The 23,511-nt window shown below is 49.6% G+C and overlaps 1 protein-coding gene across 1 annotated transcript in view; it reads right to left on the bottom strand.

Moving 5' to 3' along the window:
* Positions 1 to 703: 703 nt before the first annotated feature.
* Positions 704 to 23,511, bottom strand: part of B4GALNT2 (beta-1,4-N-acetyl-galactosaminyltransferase 2) — a 42,385-nt gene continuing 19,577 nt past the window's right edge. The window contains exons 6-13 of the mRNA XM_042914477.1: positions 18,786 to 18,892; positions 17,724 to 17,761; positions 15,466 to 15,646; positions 14,553 to 14,639; positions 5,079 to 5,266; positions 4,005 to 4,145; positions 1,396 to 1,615; positions 704 to 894 (exon numbers count right to left, since the gene is read on the bottom strand). Coding sequence (XP_042770411.1) covers positions 704 to 894; positions 1,396 to 1,615; positions 4,005 to 4,145; positions 5,079 to 5,266; positions 14,553 to 14,639; positions 15,466 to 15,646; positions 17,724 to 17,761; positions 18,786 to 18,892 — 1,153 coding nt within the window. The remainder of the gene's footprint in view (positions 895 to 1,395; positions 1,616 to 4,004; positions 4,146 to 5,078; positions 5,267 to 14,552; positions 14,640 to 15,465; positions 15,647 to 17,723; positions 17,762 to 18,785; positions 18,893 to 23,511) is intronic.

Consider the following 23,511-nt stretch of genomic DNA (forward strand, 5'->3'; position numbering starts at 1 on the left):
TGCCAGGGAAACCTTTGTTCTGGCGGACGGTGGACTCCAGCGCTGTCCCCCCCCCCCCCACTGCTGCCTGAATCCCCTCGGCTTCCAGCCTCCTGACAAGCTCACTTCACAGAACCTTCCTCAGCTGCCCAGGCACTGGTCACCCTTCCTCCTCCGCTTCTCCAAACCTGGCTGCACGATTCCGCTTAGCGGACTCGACTGGACCAGGCTGCAGCCTCCTGAAGGCAAGGACCCTGCGTCATTCACATTATCGGAAACCCCACGGTGACAACAAATAAACATTTGTGGATGCCGGAAGTGGTGCCACTGACCATGATATAACTTCTACCGAATAACCCTCAAAACCCCAGCAGTCACCCTTTCAACCAAGGATACAACCCACAATGGACTCTTTTGCGTGAGGTCAAATGAGACGATGCGAGATGCTGTGTGTCCCTAACTGGTAACGCGTCCTACAAACAAATAATGACTGTTGTTGATGTGCCTCTATTGCCCTTGTCGGGGGTTGGTCCCTTTCTAACGACCCTTAGGCTCTGACGGGCATTTCTCGTCCCTGAGCCTGACCCATCTGCCCCACCCGCTGGCTTATTCTTTCCAACATCCGTCTTCTCAGGAGTCTATACTTGGGTATCCCCAGCACCAGTCCCGCTGTTCTGGGTCCCACGACGGGTACGTCTAGAGCATTCCTGATGCCCGGGCACCTTTATGTGGAGCACTGGAGATGGTTCTTGAAGTAATGGAGAGCCAGCTTGAACCGGATCTGGTTGTGGGTGTTGGTCCGGAACGTGCTGTACATCTTCTCCAGGTCCGCCACTGGAGAACGGGCCTGGTGACCTATGATCACTTCTGGGCACGACCCCACAAGCAAGCTCCCGAGCCCATCAATAAAGAACTCTGTGAAGAGAGGGAGAACATCAGCTAGAGAGACCCCAGGGCCATATCCCAGGGTCCGGGCAGGGGGGCGGGGCACAGTTTATACCCCTCAGGAGGTGGAGCCCATGCAAAGCCACCTGCCAGGCTGAAGAGTGCGAAGGAATTCATAAGCACGTTTCTCAGGGATGTGGCCAGAGACACAGAGAGACACAGAGAGACACAGATCAGCTTTCTGGCGGGACAGAACTATGAACTCCAGAACTGAGGGAGCAAGAGGGGAACGAGGGAGGGGACCGGCCTATAGGGGGAGGGCGTCTCACATGGGAGCAGCCGTTGGGGGATAAGAGGCAAAACGAGGGGGGAGAAGGGAGGCAAGAGAGACCTTGTCTGGGGGAAAAGGGAGAGAGGCCCAGCGTGGCAGGCAAGGACCACGATCGGTGGTGCATGTCCCTTGGAAAGAACAGACTCCTGAGGTCAAGTCCAGAGGCCAGAACCTTCCTCACCCTTCCAGCTCTTCCCCACCTGAGTGAGCCACTCGCCGCAGGCGGGGGTCGAAGCCAACTCTCTGCAGTCGCTCTGTGTGGGCCAGGAAGAAGTTGACCACGCCGCTGGTCACCACACAGCGGGGGAAGCCATCCAGGGGTCCGAAAGAGCCTGGCCTCCGGTGAAGACAGTCCCCATTCTGACTCCGCTCCAGCAACAGCTTAAACTGGAACACGTTCCCGAGCACACTGCCACCTACCTGACCCGTGGGCAGAGAGACACGCGTCAGAGAACGCAGACTTGATATTCAGGTTGCCTCTGCCAGGAAGCCTTCCTGGACTGAACCTCAGTCACTGATGAGGGAGCAAAAGGCAGGCTGAGGGCAAAGCAGAAGCTGACACCCCCCACCCCCCACCCCCACAGCCACGGTGGGATGTGCACGAGGTTCCTCAGGCACTCCTGCCCAAGAACAAAGGAGAGGCGAAAACAAATGGTTAATCGATAGAGATCACAGTCCTGCGGGACCTGAGTCCCCCTCAGTTTGCAACTCTGTTGATTTACAAGAAAAAAGTAATCTCAGAAACATAGAGAGTCAATTTCCTGGGACCCTCATGCCACCCTCCTCTCCAGAGGACAGAAACTCTCATATAACCAGTCGCTTCTCACACACTTATAACGCCTAAGGGTCCCCTCCTTGTGCTATAATAAAAACACATTTTTGCACCGAAGGTGTCTCAAGAATTCTTTCTTGGCCCATCGGCTCCAAACCCCAACACTCCAAACCACATCAGTTACCAGAATCACGCCTGGGGCGCCTGGCTTAAGCATCTGACTTCCGCTCAGGTCATGATCTCACCGTTACCGCGTTCGAGCCCCGCGTCGGGCTCTGGGCTGACAGCTCCGAGCCTGGAGCCTGTTTCAGATCCTGTGTCTCCCCGTCTCTCTGCCCCTCCCCTGCTTGCGCTCTGTCTCTCTCTCTCTCTCTCTCTCAAAAATAAATAAACATTTTTAGAAATGTAAAAAGATAAAAATAGAAACAAGGATCACACCTGTTCCGTATCTACCCTTCATACTATCCCTTGGATTCACTCTTTTTGCTGTCGCAACATGCCTTTCCACACACCAGCAAGGTCCGTTGATCTTTTCATTCCTTCCTTCTTAAAAAATGTTTATTTCGGGGAGAGAGAGAGAGAGAGAGGGAGACACAGGATCCGAAGCAGGCTCCAGGCTGACAGCAGATGAGCCTGATGCGGGGCTCGAACTCACAAAGCAGGAGATCACGACCTGAGCTGAAGTCGGACGCTTAGCCAAGCGAGCCACCCAGGCGCCCCTGACCTTTTCACTCCTGCTCACCCCAGGAAATCTCGCTGGTGGGAGCAGAAAGCACCATGTCCAAAGGGCAGACAAGTCTGCTCCGCTTACCCTACAGCAAGCTCGCTCTTTCCAGAAGGTAAGTCATTCCCTCCCGCGAGGCGGAGCAGCGCTTGGGTGCAGGCCCGCAGCAGCCTGCGTGCACAAGGGTCCCTTTGTGGAGTCACCACTGCCGGCCCTCTTGCAAGGGGCCTTGGGTCTCGAGCTGCCTCCCTTCCCCTGCTCTGCTCCTGCCCCCCCCCCCCATCCTGAGAGGAGAGAAGAATCACCACTTCTTTCCTTCTTCCTTCAGCAAATAGACCCTCTGAGCTTTAAGTGGGCTAAATTACAATACAGCCAGAGAGAGCAGGGGAGAGGGGCAGAGGGAAAGAGAGAATCCCAAGCAGACTCCACGCTCAGAGCAGCGCCTGACGCACGGCTCGATCTCACAACCCTGGGATCGTGACCTAAGCCAAATCGAGAGTCGGATGCTTAACTGACTAAGCCACCCAGGCGTCCCTTCTTTCTCCTTCTTCTTCCTCTTTTTTTTAACCTCAATAAGGCTACGTACGCTTTTAAAAACGTTGTACCCTTCACATTTTTTTTTTAATCATGTGTGACAGAAGGGCGCCTGGGGGGGCTCAGTCGGTGAAGCGGCCGACTTCGGCTCAGGTCGTGATCTCACGACCGTGAGATCCGTGAGATCCGTGAGATCACGGATCTCAGGTCCGTGAGTTCGAGCCCCGCGTCGGGCTCTGTGCGGACAGCTCAGAGCCCAGAGCCTGCTTCCGATTCTGTGTTTCCCCCCTCTCTTTGCCCCTCCTCCACTCAAGCTCAGACCCTCTCAAAAATAAACAAACAATAAAAGTGTTTACAAATAATAATAATAATACAATAAAACAAATCAATGGCGTGTGACAGCAACAGAGAGCACTGCTCTGTTTCCCCTCACACCGGTCCGGGGAGGAAGTTAGAAGTGACCCCATAAACACACCGTTTTAAAGATAGAACAAGGGTTAGGAGCGGAGCAGGGGTGGGGCGGGGGGGTCATTTACTCAAAGAAAAGTAAATATGGAGGCAGAGACGGAGGCCGCACACCTCCTGATCCCCGGTGTGGCGCTCTCAACCCGAGCTGTGCTGGCTTACCCATCTCCTGCATGAGCCCCTCGCCCTCCGGGGAGCCCTCCCTCCCCTGCCCCTACCTCTCTTCCCTCCCCTTCCCCTTCCCTCTCTTGGCTGTCTCTACAGATTGCAGTGGGGGGGGGGGGTGCGGGTAAAAAGCGGCATCTCAGCCTTACCACGTCCAGTTCCGTTTTCTCTAGGACATCCACCAGCACCTCAATCTTGGTCTTGTCATTGAAGAGAAAATCATCATCCACCCAGAGAACGTATTTGGTGGTGACCTGAGAGATGGCCAGGTTCCTACCGGCGAACCAGCCCTGCGGGTGGAATGAGGGGAGAGCAGAGGTTGCCGGCCCCGGGCGCGTGTTAGAATCCCCCGGGAGCTTGCTAAATTCCCAACAGCCAGGCTGCACCCCAAACGGGAGGAAGGACAGGGACTCCCTGAATCAGAGGTTGATATGAAGAAAAGGCCAGGAGGGGCGCCTGGGCGGCTCAGTCGGTGGAGCGTCCGACTTCGGCTCAGGGCGTGACCTCGCGGTCCGCGGGTTCGAGCCCCGCGTCGGGCTCTGGGCCGGCAGCTCGGAGCCTGGAGCCTGCTTCCGATTCTGTGTCTCCCTCTCTCTCTCTGACCCTCCCCCGTTCATGCTCTGTCTCTCTCTGTCTCAAAAAATAAATAAACGTTAAAAAAAAAAAAGAAAAGGCCAGGAAGCCCTTCGTTGGTCCCAGGGCCAATGTGGGGTGACCGGAGTCCTTTCTCGCCTGACTCTGTGACTCTCTTTCCACTTCCCCTCCTGGTGCCTGGAAAGTGTTGGAGGGTAGGACGCTATGGTATATATCATCCCCTTTTCTTTCTGTGTGTCCTTGCAGGAAAGGGTATGTGAAGGAGAGAGAAAGGGAGAGAGGGAGAGTGCCTCCAGCTTGGGTGGAATCATAGGGATCACGAGGTTCTCTGCTCTTGAATCTGCAGGTCAGGAATCCTTAGGACGTCCGACACCTCAAGTCACTTAGAAAGACTAATGTCCACACCAAGCGTGAGGAAAGACGGACTGATCACCTCGTTAGTGCAGAAAAGTAAGAGTGACCCGATTTCTCTGTGAAGGTAGAGTCAGCAACGGGGCTCAGAGAAGAGCCCCACCCCCTCCCCCCCAGAATCGGGCTTCCTTGGGAAGGCCACTCAGGCAGCCCCCTCCAGGGAAGAACTGACTCTGGGTCCCAGGACCCAGCTGCCTCCCCATCTGCCGGGGACACACCTTCCCAAAGGGCATGGTGTAATACTCCACATGGTCGTCCTTAATCTTCAGGGGCTCCTTGCTGTCATCGGCCACGATCACGGTCAAGTCTGGGTAGAACTCCCGAATGCTCCGGAGCATGGTCATGAGCTTGTGGGGACGGAGGAAAGTTTTGGTGGCGATGGTCACCAGGTCTCTGAGCTTCCTCTCTGGCCAAGAAAGGGTGGATGTCATGAACAGACACTTCTCCACAGAAGACATCCAGATGGCCAACCGACACATGAAAAAATGCTCAACTCCACTCATCCTCAGGGAAATACAAATCGAAACCACCATGAGATACCACCTGACACCTGTCAGAATGGCTCACATGAACGACTCAGGCAACAACAGTTGTTGGTGAGGATGCGGAGAGAGGGAATCTCTTTCGCACCGCTGGTGGGAATGCAAACTGGTGCGGCCACTCTGGAAAACAGTATGGAGGCTCCTCAAGAAGTTAAAAATAGAACCGCCCTACGACCCAGCAATTGCACTACTAGGCATTTATCCAAGGGATACAGGTGCTGTTTCGAAGGGACACGTGCCCCCCCCCATGTTTATAGCAGCACTATCGACGATAGCCAAAGTATGGAAAGAGCCCAAATGTCCATCGATGGATGGATGGATAAAGAAGATGTGGGATAGGGGCGCCTGGGTGGCTCAGTCGGCTAAGCGTCCGACTTCGGCTCAGGTCACGATCTCACTGTCCGTGGGTTCGAGCCCCGCGTCGGGCTCTGGGCTGACGGCTCAGAGCCTGGAGCCTATTTCAGATTCTGTGTCTCCCTCTCTCTGACCCTCCCCCGTTCATGCTCTGTCTCTCTCTGTCTCAAAAATAAATAAACGTTAAAAAAAAAAAAAAAAAAAGATGTGGGATATCTATACAATGGAGTATTACTTGCCAATCAAAAAGAATGACATCTTGCCATTTGCAGCCACGAGGATGGAACCGGAGGGTATCACGCTAAGCGAAATTAGTCAGAGAAAGACAAACATATGACTTCACTCATTTGAGGAACTTAAGATTAAAAAAAAAAAAAAAACCCAGATGAACATAAGGGAAGGGAAGCAAAAATATTATAAAAACACGCTGAAAGCCATCACCCCGCCCATGGCTTGTGGGCGACGGCTCCAGATCCCTACTGCAGCGCTCCTTCTCGGAATGACAGACGTCATCATTCCAGAAACCCCTTTTGTAAACACCTGTTGCACCATTACGTCAGCTCCCCTCGGGTCTGAGGGAGTGAGAGAAAAGTGAGCGGTGGAAAGGGTCAAGTAAATCGTGTTCAAGGGCCTGTCAAATGAAATCATTTCCTCCCTTTCCTTGGCCCACAAGACACCTCTGGTTCTTTTGTTCTGCGGGAAAGAGAGAACCCGGGGCACGAATTACTGTAGGATGTGGTCAAGGTAGGGGACTCCTGGCTAAGTTGGTGGCGTAGCTTTCTGTTCGAGATTCCTTAGTTTTCCCGATATAGAGCCATCATAAAGATACAAAGATATAGCCATGCTCCAAAGCACACGTTAGTTCCCAAGGAACAGAAATAAAAAGCAGTTGAGCGGGGCTGGAGCTGGGGCCTGCTGCATTCTGGAACCAGAAGCAGCGGCGGAGGCTGATTCTGAGGGATGACCCAATTAAGGTGTCTCATGGGACGTGCGGGTCCAGAGCCGGGCTTTTTTTTTTTTTTTTTTTTTTTAGTGTTTATTTATTTATTTTGTGCGTGTTGGGGGGAGGGGCACAGAGAGATGGGGAGGGAAAGAGTCATAAGTAGGCTCCGCGATGTCAGCACAGAGCCCAGTGGTGCACTCCATCCCACAAACGCTGAGATCACGACCTCAAATCGAGAGTCAGACGCTTGAGCGACTGAGCCACCCAGGCGCCCCCAGGGCCGGGCTTGTTGCTAGAAGCCACAGAATGGAGCTAAGTTGCACACCCTCCATCCCTCGCCACCTACTCCCTGCCAGGCAAGGAACCCCAGGACGGCTATCAGCCCTGCACACACGTCTGGGCCCAAACAGAAATGACGCCACCCCCCCCACCCCAGCCATGACCTGTGCCACGCCACCGTCAGGCCCAGAAACTGGCTCTTCCATAACCCCGATATCACCATGAGGCAGAGTCCGGAGAGGGAAGGGAGACAGAAAACAAAACAAGCAAGCAAAATCTCCTACTCAGGATGAGCTCACCCACAAAAATTACAAAACACCCAAAGAAAAATTAGGATGAACAACAGCCAATGAGTCCACCACGGATCGACCACATAGAGACGAACCCATTCCGGACAGACTGGCAATAACAGAGGAATCCAAAAACGATTTAAAATGAGAATGCTTAAAATTTTGAAGCAATATGGGGCACCTGGGTAGCTCAGTCAGTTAAGCGTCCAGCTTTGGCTCAGGTCATGATCTCGCGGTTCATGGGTTTGAGCCCCAAATCGGGCCCTGTGCTGACAGCTCAGAGCCTGGAGTCTGTTTCATAGTCTGTGTCTCCGTCTCGATCTGCCCCTCCCCCATTCATGCTTGCTCTCTCTCTCTCTCTTTCTCTCTCTCCCAAAAATGAACGTTAAAATTTTTTTTAATCTTTAATATTTTGTTCTTTTTTTTAATGTTTATTTATTTTTGAGACAGGGAGACACAGAGCATGAACGGGGGAGGGTCAGAGAGAGGGAGACACAGAATCTGAAGCAGGCTCCAGGCTCCGAGCTATCAGCACAGAGTCCGATGCGGGGCTTGAACTCATGGACTGTGAGATCATGACCTGAGCCGAAGTCGGACGCTTCACCGACGGAGCCACCCAGGTGCCCCATTTTTTTTTTTTAATCTTTGAAGCAAGAAATAACAGACTCACACGTATGAAAAAGAAAATATGAAATAAATCAGGCATAAGTGAAATGAAAATATTTGGATATGAAAACAACTCAAAATTATAGAAAATAAATGGTAAGAACCAAAAGAGGGACGTGACTTCCCATGTATTAGAATATTTTTAAAAGCAAAAGAGAATGCTATGAACAACTTTTATGACCCCAAATTGGTGATTTTATATCAAATGGATAATCCTATAGAAACACTTAAAAACGGACTCAATGTACATACAGATCAATAAGCACTAAAGACACAGGGTGTTGATATTTTAAAATTTCTCCTTTTTCTCTCGCTTCTTCCCACTCACATTCCTTCCCTTAACCCCCAAACACGTCCCCCGCAAACTTAGACCAAAGACAAAAAGAAAAAAAGAAAGAAAGGAAAAGAAAGAAAGAAAAGAAAAAAGACACAAGGACCAGACAAGCTAAAAGAAAAAAACTTCAAGGGACCTGTAATTCCTGTATTGTTACAATTCATTTCAGAAAATTAGTTTAAAAAAAAAAAAAGGAGAGCTACTCAACTCATTTTATGAGACTGTATAATATAGATAACAAAACCAGGCAAGGACATTACCAGAAAAGATAGTCTCAGTTTTGAACACAGGCGCAAGAATCCTAAACAAAATAGTAGCAAATTTAATTCAGCATTTGGTCAAATGGCACACTGCCATCCAAATGGGTTTGTTGCCGTGGATGGAACTGGAGGGTATTCGGCTGAGTGAAGTCAGAGAAAGACAGATGTCACATGTTTGCACCCATATGTGGAATTTGGGAAACTTAACGGAAGACCGTGGGGGAAGGGAAAGGGAAAAAGTTGTTTCAAACAGAGAGGGAGGGAGGCAAGCCATAAGAGACTCTTAAATACAGAGAACAAACTGAGGGTTGATGGGGGTGGGGGAGAGGGGAAAACGGGTGATGGGCACTGAGGAAGGCACTTGTTGGGATGAGCGCTGGCTGTTGTATGGAAGCAATAAATCATGAGAATCTACTCCCAAAGCCAAGAGCACAGTGTATGTTAGCTAACTTGAAAATAAATTATATTTTAAAACAAAAATGGGTTTGTTGCAGAGGCGCCTGGCTGGCTCAGTCTGTAGAGCATGTGATTCTTGGCCCAAGATCAAGAGTCCCACACTGGGCATCAAGATTACTTGAAATAAATAAATAGAATAAAGCAGTTTTAAAAAAATGGGTTTGTTGCAGAAACGTAAGGATATTCCGCTGCAGGAAATTAATCAGGGACTCCTGAGTCGCTCAGTCAGTTACGGGTCCAACTCTTGATTTCAGCTCAGGTCATGATCTCACAACCGTGAGATCGAGCCCCACGTTGGACTCCATGCTGGGTGTGGAGCCTGCTTAATATTCTCTCTCTCCCTCTCCAGCTCCCCCTCTCCCCCACTCACGTGCTCTCTCTCCCTCAAAGAAAGAAAGAAAGAAAGAGAAAGAGAAAGAAAGAAAAAAAAAAGAAAGAAAGAAAGAAAGAAAGAAAGAGAAAGAAAGAAAGAAAGAGAAAGAAAGAAAGAAAGAAAAGGAAGAAAGAAAGAAAGAGAAAAAAAGAAAATCACCCAATGTAAATCACTACATGAACCCAATTAAAGTAGAAAAATTATTTCAACGGATGCAGATAAATTATCTGATTAAAATCCAACACTCATCCATAATAAAAACTCTTAGTAAGAAAACAGAAAATAGAAGGTAGAAACAGAAAAAGCCTTGGCAATAGAAACAGAAGGAAATAACTTTCTTAGCCTGATACATTTACCACTCCCACACAGCAAACATTAATAGTGTAGCACTAGATTGCTCAGGAACAAGTCAAATCACCCTCTAGGACTCACTGCCACTATTCAACCCTATACCGGAAGTTTTTGCCAAATGGAGTAAGACAAGAAAAAAAAAAGTATAAGAATTAAAAGCAAAGGAAGGGACAAAAAAAAATCAGTACTTATCTAAGAGACTCTGTGTTTAAACACATCATCAATAAGAGGGCAGCAAAGATGCTTTTTATGAGTCCAACGTTCGAAAGTCACTGATGTCCTGGGGCTCAGTCAGTTAAACGTCCAACTCTTGATTTTGGCTCAGGTCGTGATCTCACGGTCACGGGATCGAGCCCCACGTCACAGTCTCTGCTGAGCATGGGGCCTCCTTAAGGTTCTCTCTCTCCCTCCCTCTGCCCATCTTCCCCGCTTGCGTGCTCTCTCTCTCTGTCTCTCAAAAAAAAAAAAAAAAAAAAAAAAAAACACTGCTGTCCTGTATACTAGCAACAACGAATCAAGAGGTAGAAGAAAAAGATCCAGGGACAGCCCGGGTGGCTCAGTGGGTTAAGCGTCCAACTTAGGCTCAGGTCATGATCTCGCGGTTCGTGGGTTCAAGCCCCGCGTCGGGCTCTGTGCTGACAGCCCGGAGCCTGGAGCCTGCTTCAGATTCTGTGTCTCCCTCTCTCTCTGCCCCTCCCTCACTCATACTCTCTCTCTCTCTCTCAAAAATAAATAAACATTAAAAAAATTTTTTTAAAGAAGAAAAAGATTGAATTCACAGTAACAATAAAAAACATAGAGCACCTAAGACTAAATCCAACAAAATGTGTGCAATTTCTTTACGAATAAAATTACAAAATAAATTAATTATTGAAGAGCTTATGAAGAGACTATCGCAGAAACCATAAGATGGAAAGGTACACCAGATTCGTGACTGAGAATATTCAACTTTACCAAGTTGCCAACTCATCTCTAAATCATCTATAAATTCTATGATATGCTAATCAAAATCTCAAGGGATTTTGGAGGAGCTTGATGAGAGGATCCTGAAATTCTAATGGAAAAGTCAAACACCAAGAAGAGTTAAGAAAATGGTGCAAACGAAGTACAGTCATCCTGAAGTATAGATTTAAAAAAAATTTTTTTTAATGTTTATTTATTTTTGAGACAGAGAGAGACAGAGAGGGGGCGGGTCAGAGAGAGAGGGAGACACAGAATCGGAAACAGGCTCCAGGCTCCGAGCTGTCAGTACAGAGCCGGACGCGGGGCTCGAACTCACAAACTGCGAGATCACTGGCCTGAGCCAAAGTCGGATGCTTAACTGACTAAGCCACCCAGGCGCCCCCTGAAGTATAGATTTTATCCCCACTAGATGTAAAACTTATTATACAGCTTACTGAAGTCTTACGGGATTGGCCCAAGGAGAAACAGACCAATGCAACCCAACAAAGCCAAGATTCAGACCCCTGCATATACGAAACTTGGTATGTGACAGACTAGTCACACAAGCCATGGAGGAGGAGGATAGATAGGCTCATTAATATATGGTGTGGGGACAATATGCTATTCATATACAAAAAAATCAGATCCCCAGCACATGTCACACATAAAAATAATTTGCGCGGGGATTAAATATCTACATGTGAAAAGCCAAACCTACAACTTTGAAAAAAAAAAAAAATACAGGAGAATATCGTTATGGCTTCAAGGTAGGGAAGAGTTTCTTGAGCAAAGCACAAAAAGCAAAAGCTAGAAAAAAAAATCACTTCTACTACATTAAAGGATACAACTTTCACATAACAAACGACGCCAGAAACAAAATCAAAAGACAAGCCGCAGGTTGACAAAAGGTCAGAATCTAGAACTTCATACCATAAGGTACGATAACTTTTATGAACAGCTCAAAACCACGCTCAATGCTCTATGCGTGTGCGCGCTCACACACATGCGGGTGGGAATAGAAATTTACATATGAAATGTACAAAAACCAGGAAAAGAAAGATGTATGTGATCATTTGTTAACAGAAGGGAGGGGGATAAGATTGTGGAAGTTTCTACCTAAAAATAACACCTTGTCTTCAAAGCAAACCTGAAGCCAAAAAACAAAAACAAATTATGTGACTTTCTTGTACTAATTCTCTTATTTTTGAGATAGTTGTGTTAGGCAAATATTTTAAATCCTTCTCCCTGGATATTTCATGCTATTACCCTTAAATAGTAATTCAGTTTGTATTTTGAATAGACTCTATTTGGATAGAGTAGACTTTGAATACATACATAATATATTCAAAAAATGCCAAGCGGTTCAAAATTCTGAATATATCGAACGTTATACCATGAAACAATTTCTTCCCATCTCTGTCCCCCAATGAGGAAACCAGGAGGCAACCAATGTTACCAACGTCTTGTTCGTTTTTCCTTAATCCAGCAATGAATGTAGATGCATTTTTTTTCTTCTCTTCCTTTTTACAGACATGGTAGCTTACCCTTCCCTCTCTTCTGTACCCGCCTATAACTCGGAAATCATTTTGTACCAGCATAAAAAAAAAAAAAATCTCCTCCTGTTTTCCCCCTTCCCTCCTTCAGAATGCCACTGCGTGGAATTTCATTATATGGATGGACCCCACTTGATCTAACCAATGCATCCCACTACTCAGGTTTTTGCTGCAATAAAGAACCTCAAACAAACGTCATTTCACACAGATATAAGTATAGCATGATAACTTCTAGAAGTGTCATTGCTGGCCCGAAGGGAGTACACATCCCAAATGTTGATAGATATTGCCAAACTACCTCCAGAAAGGCTATGCCAATTTACACCAGGCATAAGAATGCCTGCTCCCTGGGGCACCTGGATGGCGCAGTCCTTTAAGTGTCTGACTTCGGCTCAGGTCATGATCTCGCAGTTCGTGAGTTCGAGCCCCGCATCGGGCTCTGTGCTGACACCTCAGAGCCTGGAGCCTGCTTCGGATTCTGTGTCTCCCTCTCTCTCTGCCCCTCCCCCGCTCATACTCTGTTTCTCTCTCTCTCTCTCAAAAATAAATAAAGATTAAAAAATTTTTTCAAACAGTGCCTTCCCCCCACTCCTCCTCCAATCCTTTCTGATATGAATGTATTTCACATTTGTGCTTTTTTTTAAGCGTGGGACTGAGTACATATTTTAATGGCTGAAAGTATTGTTGGATTTAATCTGTAGCAAGCTGTGTATTTTTCCATCGGCTTAGTAGGCATTTTTTTCTTATTTTTTTAATTTTTTTTTCTTTTTTAAAATTTACATCGAAATTTATATCCAAATAGCATATAGTGCAACAATAATATCAGGAGTAGATTCCTTAGTGCCCCTTACCCATTTAGCCCATCCCCCCTCCCACACCCCCTCCAGGAACCCTCAGTTTGTTCTCCATATTTATGAGTCTCTTCTGTTTTGTCCCCCTCCCTGTTTTTATATGATTTTTGTTTCCCTTCCCTTATGTTCCTCTGTTTTGTCTCTTAAAGTCCTCATATGAGTGAAGTCATATGATTTTTGTCTTTCTCTGACTAATTTCACTTAGCATAATACCCTCCGGTTCCATCCACGTAGTTGCACATGGCAAGATTTCATTCTTTATGGTTGACAAGTAATACTCCATTGCATATATATACCACATCTTCTTTATCCATTCATCCATCGATGGACATTTGGGCTCTCTCCATACTTTGGCTATTGTGGATGGTGCTGCTATAAACATGGGGGGTCATGTGTCCCTTCGAAACAGCACCTGTATCCCTTGAATAAATGCCTAGTAGTGCAATTGCTGGGTCTTCGGGTAATTCTCTTTTTAGCTTTTTTGAGGAACCTCCATACTGTTTTCCAGAGTGGCTGCACCAGCTTGCATTCCCAAGTAGGTGTTTTTTTCAAACATTTATTTATTTAAGTAATCTCTGCACCCAGCCTGGGGCTCGAACTCCCAACCCCCAGAGTAAGAGACACACCCTCCACCGACTGAGCCAGCCGGGTGCCCTGGCTTATTAGGCGTTTTTATTGATTCACAGGCGCTTGCAAATAAAAGCACACCTTTGACTTTAATGCGTGCTGAAGATATATTTTTTTTCCCAATTTGTTCTTTGTCATTTGCCTTTGCCTTTGGTGGGTTTCTGCCATAAAAACATTGAACAATTTTGGGTATTTTACGTGGGTAGTCTTTCCTTTCTGGCCTTTGTGTTTTGTGACGTATAGAAAGGTCTTATACTCTAGGATTGCTTTTTTTTCACTCCATGGATTTTTTTTTTTTTTTTTTTTTTTTTGCTCTGGCACTTAAAAATATGCGATATTTGATCAATTTGGAATTTCTCTTGGTATGAGCTGTAGGACAGATTCAACTTTCTATCTTCCACTGTAGCTCCACAGCTGTCCCATGGGATTTCTTGGCTAATCCATCTTTTTTTGCCCTTTAATTTGAAAAGCTGCCTTCGTTACATGGTAGAATTCTAACATGGTCGTTTCTGGGTTTCCAGTTGGACTCCATTGACACATCTAGCCACGTTCTAGTACCATTCTGTTCTTGTTACTATTACTTATTAAGACGTTGTCATTCATTTTGTTTTTTTCAAAATAAGCCCAACCATATAATAAGTTAAATATGATTAAGCGGTATTAGGAGCGTGTGTCCTCGAATCCGCCCCCCACCCCACCCCCACCCCCACCAAGCAAAGCTTGTTTGTCAGGAATCCAATCAGAGCTGTTATTTTCATTGAATCTCCTCCTCCACCTCCTGGGGGACGGTGGGGGAGGGGGGGATCCCTTCCGAATGTCACCAAAAGCTCCACAGGATCCCACCCTGGAGCCCCGGGGGCAAGGGCCTCACCTGGTCCAGGGTCATACAACCTGGGGATGACAGAATGGCGGATGGTCACTGGAAATCTGGCGACTGAGGACTTGGACTCCAGACTCACTGGAGGGAGACAGAAGGGCAAGGTGGGCAGCACCGCGTCTGGGTCACTTTCCACGCTGCCCCAAGGAAGCCGATTTGAAGCCAGGTGAAGGCCCGGTAGAGAATGTCCCGCCTGGGATGAGACTGAGGACCCCATAACGTTGACAGCATTCTGGCACCTGACTTGCTCTGCGTCCCTGGGGCAACCTGCTGACTGCCCCCCCTTTTTTTTTTTCAATTAAGTTCTATGCCTCACACGGGGCTCGAACTCACGACCCACGAGGCCGAGAACAAGAATGGCATGCTTTATCGACTGAGCCACCCAGGCGCCCCCAAAGGGAAAACAGCGACTTGAATTCATCCGGAAAGAACCTGGGGCTGCCATCAGGGCGGCAAGGATTGTTCTCCCAGGGAATCCCTGGGGTGGGGGGTGGGGGGTGGGAGACAAAACCACTGCCCTTGGGACTGGGAGTTCCCCCACATCCCTCTTTCCTGTCAGTGCCCAGGACGAGATACCGATGCGCAGACTGCTTCCCTCCCCTCCCGCAGCTGAGAGCTACAGATAACGGGCAACAGGGCCCGATGGCTTCCAGGTACACAGCACGAATGATCCGTCCTCACAGAGAGGTACGTGTTCTTTCCTTCCAGTCATGCTGTGGGGTCAGTGGCAACATGGGGATAATATGGAATACAGTACTTGGGAAGGTGAGACATCCAGGGTTAGAAACAGGAGCAAGGCAAGCGTGCTAAATGCAGGCGGGCTTCCTGGAGGAGGAGGACTTTGAGAGGGTCCCGTGGCTGCTTTCCCGCTCCCTTCGCATTTTGCCCTCCAAGCACAGGCTCTCACCCACATCCACCCTGGGGTGCTGGTACACTGTGCTGGTGTATGTCAGGCGCTGGAGAACGAAATTCAAAAGCTTCCGGTTACTGGTCGAAACGGTCAGCTGCTTCTGGCCTCTGCCCTGCACCACACTGTCCGGGGTGTCAGCAAGGGTGTTCAGTGTCCCCAGAGACGCTGTCAGGGTGACCTAGGGTGGGTGAGGTAGAAGGACGCTGAATGCGAGGAAAGGCACATACCCGGGATGGCCAGCAGGGGGCAGGGCACAGGCGGGAAAGAGGAGGCGCTCCGGGGTGCTCCTGAAAGCTGGGGTCTGGCACCGCAGGCAGTTGTAACTTTACTCTCAGCAAAGTAGAATCAAGTCCTGGGGCCTGGAGTGTTCCAGGGCCACTGCTCTCTCATCCCTTGGCTATACCATTCTTCTAGATTTCTGCCTACTGCCGCGGGCTGCTTCTTTTGACTTTGGCTGCCTCTTCCTCCGTCTGACCTCCAAATGGAGTTTTTCAGGGTTCGGTTCTGTCCCCTTTTCTCTTCCTACTCAACACCTTCTAGAGGAGGCGGCTTTATGTATATATGTTTGAAAGTTTATTTATTTATTTTGAGAGGGAGAGAGAGAGCATGTGCCTGAGCGAGGGAGGGGCAGAGAAAGAGGGAGAGAGAGAGAATCCCAAGCAGGCTCCACACCGGTCAGCCACGGGGCTTGATCCCACAGACCCCGAGATCATGACCTGAACCAAAACGGAGAGTCATACACTGAACCAGCTGAGCCACCCAGGCGCCCCTAGAGGAGGCATCTTTAAATACCATTCATAGGCTGATGGCTTAAAAATGTAGGTCTCCAGGGGCTCCTGGGTGGCTCAGTCAGTTGAGGGTCTGACTTCGGCCTAGGTCATGATCTCACAGTCTGTGGGTTCGAGCCCCGCGTCAGGCTCTGTGCTGACAGCTCAGAGCCTGGAGCCTGCTTCGGATTCTGTGTCTCCCTCTCTCTCTGCCCCTCCCCTGCTCATGCTCTGTCTCTCTCTGTCACAAAAATAAATTTTAAAAAATTTAAAAAAAAAATTTTTTTTTAAATGGATGCCTCCAGCTCCCATCTCTCTGAGCCCTAACTGCCCGGCTGTTTGCTCTGCTAGGAAATTCCCCAGGCGACTAACTCAAAGTTAAGTCTTCGCGACCGAACTATTGATGTTTCTCTATCAACCTGTTTTCCACTCTCTCCCTGCTTCTCCCGGCCTCGTGAATGGCGCCTTCATCCATTCAACCGGTGACGTCCCTGATGGAGGTCACTGCTATTCTGAGTGAGTCCTGCCGGGTCTACCTTCAACACGTAGCTAGGACGGGTCCCCTTCTCTCCATCCCATTGCTACTCCCTAAAGCCCCTCTCCTCTCCTGCCTCCTCGTCCTCTGTGCATCCAGACGTCTTTTGTGAAAGGGACACTGGGTTATGTCACGTCTGCTGAGAACGCTTTGGTCAGCAGGCAGGTGTTTTCTGAGATCCCAACTAGAGGCACTGAGAGAAGAGCAGTGAATAAAACCAACTCCGCACCTTCCAGAAGCTTCTATTCTGGTGGGGGAGGTCGGCCACCAGTCTATCACGATGCATATAAAATAACTCAGGTACAGAAAGGCACCCTGAAGAAGATACGAGAGTACTGGGAAAGTGGCGGGGCGTGGCGTGGGGGGGGGGGGGGAGCGCTTTGCTGGGAGGGGGGCAGGCCATCGGGCACTGAGTAGTTTTGCAGATTTGCTCACTCATCACCCATTCCAACCTCTGGCATGCAGGGTGGGAAAACTCAAACTACATTTCCCAGACTCCTTTTCAAATTAGGGCTCTGGATGTCTTTTGCCTCCAACCCATCAGCTCTACGGGCAGGAGAGCTGGATTTGGAGCCGTGTTAAGCGGGCCACGGGAGGCTAAGGGCACAGAGCATCGGTCTTGCCGGAGCTCACCCTGACAGAGGCAACATGCACAGAAGCCATGGCCGTGGCCGTGGCCGTGGCCGCGGCTGTGGTCGCCACTTCCTCTTGAGGCGGAAGCAGCAGCATCTGTGATGGCCCAGGTCTTTAGAAGTCCTCCTCGGAGCTCCGGCCGCTGGAGTTCATGAAAATCATGCCTTCTGGAGGCACCCTTTCTCCTCTCCCCACCTGGGACTCATGTCAGATATTCAATCTGGATAAAGACTCTGTCAAAATCTGAGACCAGCCACCACTGGGGAAGCAGGGTGTGGACAGGAGGCCAAGTGCAAAACGGGGCTGGGAAGGGGACTTGCCTTATAGAAGGGGGCGTCTTGTCCTTCAAACTGAAGGCCTGGAAGACACAGATGAAAGGAGGGAAAAAAAAAAACACCAGTTGAGAGGGTGTCAAATGTTCCCTGACGCTCCTACCCTCCCGGTGGATCCTATACATCCTTCCAGAACCCCTTCAGTGTCCCCTCCTATCCAGGGCATCTGCCGAACACTCCTCTCTCCCTAGGGGTTGTGTTAGGGGGTGTCCCCCGTCCTCAAATTCCAGTGGTTCTAAAACCTCTGATGCCCACCCTCAGCACTGGACGGGGACTGTGAATTAATCCAGCACTTTCCAGGCATCTCTGTTACTGAAGGGAAGGCCGCAACGGATCATACTATATGTGAGGTTTCTAGAACAGTCAAATTCGCAGAGACAAGACATTCTACTGAATGGTGGCTGCCACGGGCAGTGGGGGGAAGGGACTTAAAATTAAATTGGGTACAGAGTTTCAGTGGGGGAAGATTAACAAGTTCCGGAGACGGATGACGGTGCCGGTTGCCGAACGATGAGAATGTAATGCCACAACCCCGCGTGCTTCAAAATGATGAATACGGTAAATTTTAGGATATGCACATTTTACAATAAAAAAAAGGAATCATCCGTGAAATTGGCAAAGTAACATCTACCTCACAGGGATGTGGTCCTGAACTAGAGACGTGTCTAGAAATCCCTCGTTGGAGGGGCGTTTTAACCAACATAAATATTCTTTTCAATATGCTGTCCCAGGAGGTGGGCTCATCTTGGCCTGTTCCCATGATTGACGGGACGCCAAAAAGCCAACGATGTCCTAAGAGCCCTTGAGGCACACAGATTTCTGTCCTCTTCTGTGTCATCTCGGGTCCCCTGGGAGGTCACCACCACTGAGGGTGATTCCCAGGGGCGGAAGCAGTGAGACCGACATTCAGCGAAATCACGCCAAGCTTCCTGCGTTGTGCTGAGCACACAGCAGGCACTCAATACACGACTGTCCCCTTCCACTCCCCAATTTTGCTTCAGAAGGGTTAAGAAAGTTGCCTGGCTCCTCTCCAGACGGAGACGTACCTACCTGGGAGGGGAACCGTGTGCAGGGGCATCACCTCTACCCCATGGACCGGGTACCCAAAGGGGAGGTTGGGCTGAGCCAGCAGTGGCGGTGAACGGGGCAACCCTTCTCTGCAGGGGACAGAACCGGAACCGTTAGCAGCCGCTCTGACATGTCTCCCCGGTCGGTTCTTTTTTTTTTTTTTTTAACGTTTATTTATTTTTGAGACAAAGAGAGATGGAGCATGAACAGGGGAGGGTCAGAGAGAGAGGGAGACACAGAATCCAAAACAGGCTCCAGGCTCTGAGCGATCAGCACAGAGCCCGACGCGGGGCTTGAACTCACGGACCGCGAGATCATGACCTGAGCCGAAATCAGACGCTTAACCGACTGCGCCACCCAGGCGCCCCCCCACCCCACCCTGGTCAGTTCTTAAAGTGGTACCTGTGTCCAGAGCTTTGTGCTGCCAGGGGGAGAAAGCGGATTGCCCTGTGCACCCCTCCGTCCCCTCCCTCCTTTATTCCTGCCCTTCCCTCCAGCCTTGAATCCCACAAAGGAATTGAGGCAGTTTACAACAAGGCACATGCGAAATCCAAATCACAACCAGCGAAAAAGAAGAAACAAAATAATCAGAGCATATGGGCCAACCCAGCTGCGGTAGCCCAATGCCAGGGTCACTTCCTGGTAGCCAGGGTACAAACGGGTGGCCAGTCAGGACTCTGGTCTTATTATCAAAAAGACAAAAGCAAACAACTCCCGAGGTGAATACACTTCTTCCTGGCACTGAACTCACAAAGAAGATATATCGTAAGAAACGTGATTCGTTGCCTTGATATTTTCAGAGCAAACACAGTGACAGTTTTCATATGGTTTTGTTGTTGCAACAACCTCAGTCAAGGGCAAGCGCGGAAGAATCCAGTGAGATTGAGTCTTTGAGGCACTAAGGGAATCTGGTTGAAACGCAGCCTTTTAGGGATCCAGTGTGGCCAAGCGTATCACTTAGATCACCTGGAAGAAAGATCAGACGACTGTAGCGAGTATTTATGACGATACAAAAGAGAGAAAATTTTAAAATGGAAAATGATATAAATAGGCAACTAGCAGAAGAGACACTACAAATGGCGAATACATATATGAAACGTGCTCTGCTTCAAAATTAATCGGGGAAATGCAGCTTCTAAAACAATGACCTAGGGGCCCCTGGCCGGCTCACTCAGCAGAGTATGCAGCTCTTGATCTCAGGGTTGTGAGTTCGAGCCCCGCGGTGGGAGTACCGATTACTTAAAACAAAAAAAACCAGGGGTGCTGGGACGCCTGGGTGGCTCAGTCGGTTGAGCGTCCGACTTCGGCTCAGGTCATGATCTCGCAGTTCGTGGGTTCGAGCCCCGCAACAGGCTCTGTGCTGACAGCTCAGAGCCTAGAGCCCGCTTCCGAGTCTGTGTTTCCCTCTCTCTCTCTCTCCCCCTCCCTCCCCTGTTCACACTCTGTGTGTCTCTCTCTCTCAAAAATAAACAGAAAAAAAAAAATTTTTTTTAAGCAGAGGTGCCCAGGTGGCTCAGTCGGTTAAGCGTCCAGCTTCATCTCAGGTCATGAATTCAGGGCTCATGGGTTCGAGCCCCACAATGGGGGCTGTCAGCGCAGAGCCTGATGCGGGGCTCAAACTCGCAAACCATGAGCTCGTGACCCGGGCCAAAATCAAGAGTCCAACACTTAACCCCCTGAGCCACCCAAGTGCCCCCCCATGCACCATTTTCTAATTGAAGTATAACACAGCGCTAACCAGACTCAAATGAACCCGAGATCTTAGCCAATATTAAGCTCCACCAATAATTTCAAGGATACAGGGACGCCTGGGTGGCTCAGTCGGTTAAGTGACAGACTCTGGATTTCAGCTCATGTCATGATCTCACGGTTGGTGAGATCAAGCCCCCGGGCAGGGCTCCCGGCTGACAGCACAGAGCCTACTTGGGGATTCTCCCTCTCCCTCTCTCTCTGCCCCTCCCCTGCTCTCATGCGCCCTCTCTCTCAAAATAAATAAAATCATGATAATAGTTTCAAGGATACAGACAATTACGCGGCACAGACAGAGCACACAGAGATCTTGGGAATCCCGGGGGGGGGGATCCCCTGTCATGCCTTCCCACGTCAGACGTGCTCTCTGGCCGAGGATAATGTGATCTCCAAATGGGGGTTGGCTGAATTCCCTCACATGGCAGAAAGCATGTAAGGTATGAATCATCTCCATTCTACGACCCCCAGAGAGTTGCACAGCTTAGGTGACATTCACCAGGGGCCGAAGATTCTGGGTTATTTATTCTATGTGATCGCGTTGCCCCCCTGTGTTACAGGGGAGGCAAGGAGACGAGAAGGTCCCACTCCTGGAGGACCAAAGCACCCATAACCGGAATCCTAGGTCACCTGTTCAGTCACAGAAATGAGGCCAGCTCTGAAGGCCGCTTTCTGGAACCATCCCTTTTGGAATTCCCAGAATGGGAAGCCGTTCTCCCTCCTCAGGCATCGCCCCCCTCCCGGCCCTCCCTCTGACTGGTCCTGTAAACACTGAGCTTGGGACTGAACTTCTGAGCTCCGCGCGGGTCGCTGACCACCTTCCGTGGGCCACAGCCCGCCCACAGTCACCCCGCACCGGGCTGGGGCTCGGTGGTCCTTACAGCAGCGGCAGGGACGGCGAGGTGGACGCGGACTGTGTCCTCTCTGTTCCTCTGGGAGCGTCCCGGGAGCAGCATTCAGATCAGTCCTGTCTCGGTACCTAACTCGGCGCCTCGCCCAGAGCGGGCATCTCGCCGAGGCCACCTCAAGTCCCCGACTACAGGGACCTCACAGGCAGTGGCAAAGGGAGACCAGGAGAGCCAGTGGGAACCACAATACTGGCAGGAGGCAAGCAGAGGCTGCCACGGGGCGCAGAGCCAGGCACAGGTCCCGCTTGGCGTGACAGCTTTATCACATCAAGTTATGGTTGTTTATACGCTTTTCTGACCTCTGCTGTCCTGTCAGTTCATTGAGGCTACAACCTCGGCACCGTTTTGAGCCCTTTCGTGGATCAGTTCATTACAGGTCCCAACAACCCCGGGTACTGTTATTGTCCCCATTATACAGAAGAGGGTAAGCAGCTCGCCCAAGGTCATCCGGCTGGGACACGGAAGACGCACTGTTAACCACGGAGCCTGAATGCTCCTCACGCAGCTAGGTGGGGCCAGGCTTCAAAGCCATGCCAGAATCATCTGTTGGGTTCCCCTGGCTCTTCGACTCGCAACGCTGCCTCCTGCCACTGCCCCATCTCTTTTTCTGGAGTCTTCTATTTGTATGTAGTTTGGGGGGTGGGCGGGTAGTAGTTGATTCCCACAAGCAAACCTGGAGGGGCCCTACTCACCCTTCCCCTTCCTTGACTCATGACTCAGGCTCAGTCAACTGAGCACCCGGGGACCGTTCATCCCAGAGACACCGCTGTCCCAGGAGTAGAAGGAACATGTACCTTCCAGCTGCCTCCTCAACAGGTCGCCCCGCCTTCCCTACTATGTACTCTGCACCGAAAAGCCAGAGCCCCGTTTTACAAAAGCATCTCAGGTAAGAACGGGCCACTTTTAAAAACCGTTCGGTTCTGGCGCGCGTGGGTGGCTCAGCCGGTTAAACGTCTGACTCTCCATCTGGGCTCAGGTCGTGATCTCATGGTTCGTGAGATCGAGCCCCGCGTGGGGCTCTGTGCTGACAGCTTGGAGCCTGCTTGGGATTCTCCCTCTCTTTCTCCCTCTCCTCTCTCTCTCTCTTTCTCTCAAAATAAATAAATGAACATTAAAAAAAAACCCAAAAACCCTGTCTAATTCCTTGCATTACTCAGAAAGCAAAATGCGCACCCTTCCTCTTGGCCTCCTGGCCTCTCTGAGTTCATGCATCACCAGCCCTCCCTTGACTTACTAGGTTCCAACAGCCGTCGCCTGCTTTCTTGTCATTCAGCCATCACAAAATCCACCCCCCGCCTCCACCACCTGCCCGGGCTTTAGGCCCTGCCTTAACTCTTCCTTCTGAGATGCTCCCTTACAGGAGACGCTGGGGACTCCTGCTTCATATACCAATCAGAGTCCAAGGTCACTTTGCTTCACCATCCCATTAAATCTTAGGCATTTAGTAGCATTCTGCCACACAAATTTAACTGGCACCTCCATAGGTGCCATCTAATATTTAGGTGACTTATGTATCTCTTAATGAATCATGTATCTCCTGTAAGAACCATAAGAAGAGTAATATGAATAGTAAACCACAATAATAGTAGTAGGTGATATTTTTGCAATGCTTCGGTCCGTCAGACCCTTTACGGGATACTAGCTGTGTTAACACAATGTTCATTACGAGCCTTCACAAACCTCCGAAAGAAGTATCTCTATCGCCATTTTTCATATAAAGATACTTAAGTACTGGGGGGGGGGGGGGGGTCAGGTAACTTGGCATCCAGCTTGTTCCAGAGTTCAAGTCCCTAAGCGTCGTTCTGTTCTTTTTATTTTTTATTATAGCATGCCTTCCACTATGATTCATAAATGATTGATGGCAAAAAGGAAAGGACGGGAGGAAGGAAAGAAGGGACGCCTCAGACTATCTTCATTCCTCTGCTCGACTCTTACGAGGAAATGCCCTAGACGTGCAAAGTTTGATACGTCTTCATGGACGGACCATTTTCTATCTTCCTCGGTTCTCACTCCTTGCTTTATTCCTAACGGTTCCCCCACACCCCCAGGGGCCC

Source organism: Panthera leo, chromosome E1 (genome assembly GCF_018350215.1).
Source record: "Panthera leo isolate Ple1 chromosome E1, P.leo_Ple1_pat1.1, whole genome shotgun sequence".
NCBI lineage: Eukaryota > Metazoa > Chordata > Mammalia > Carnivora > Felidae > Panthera > Panthera leo.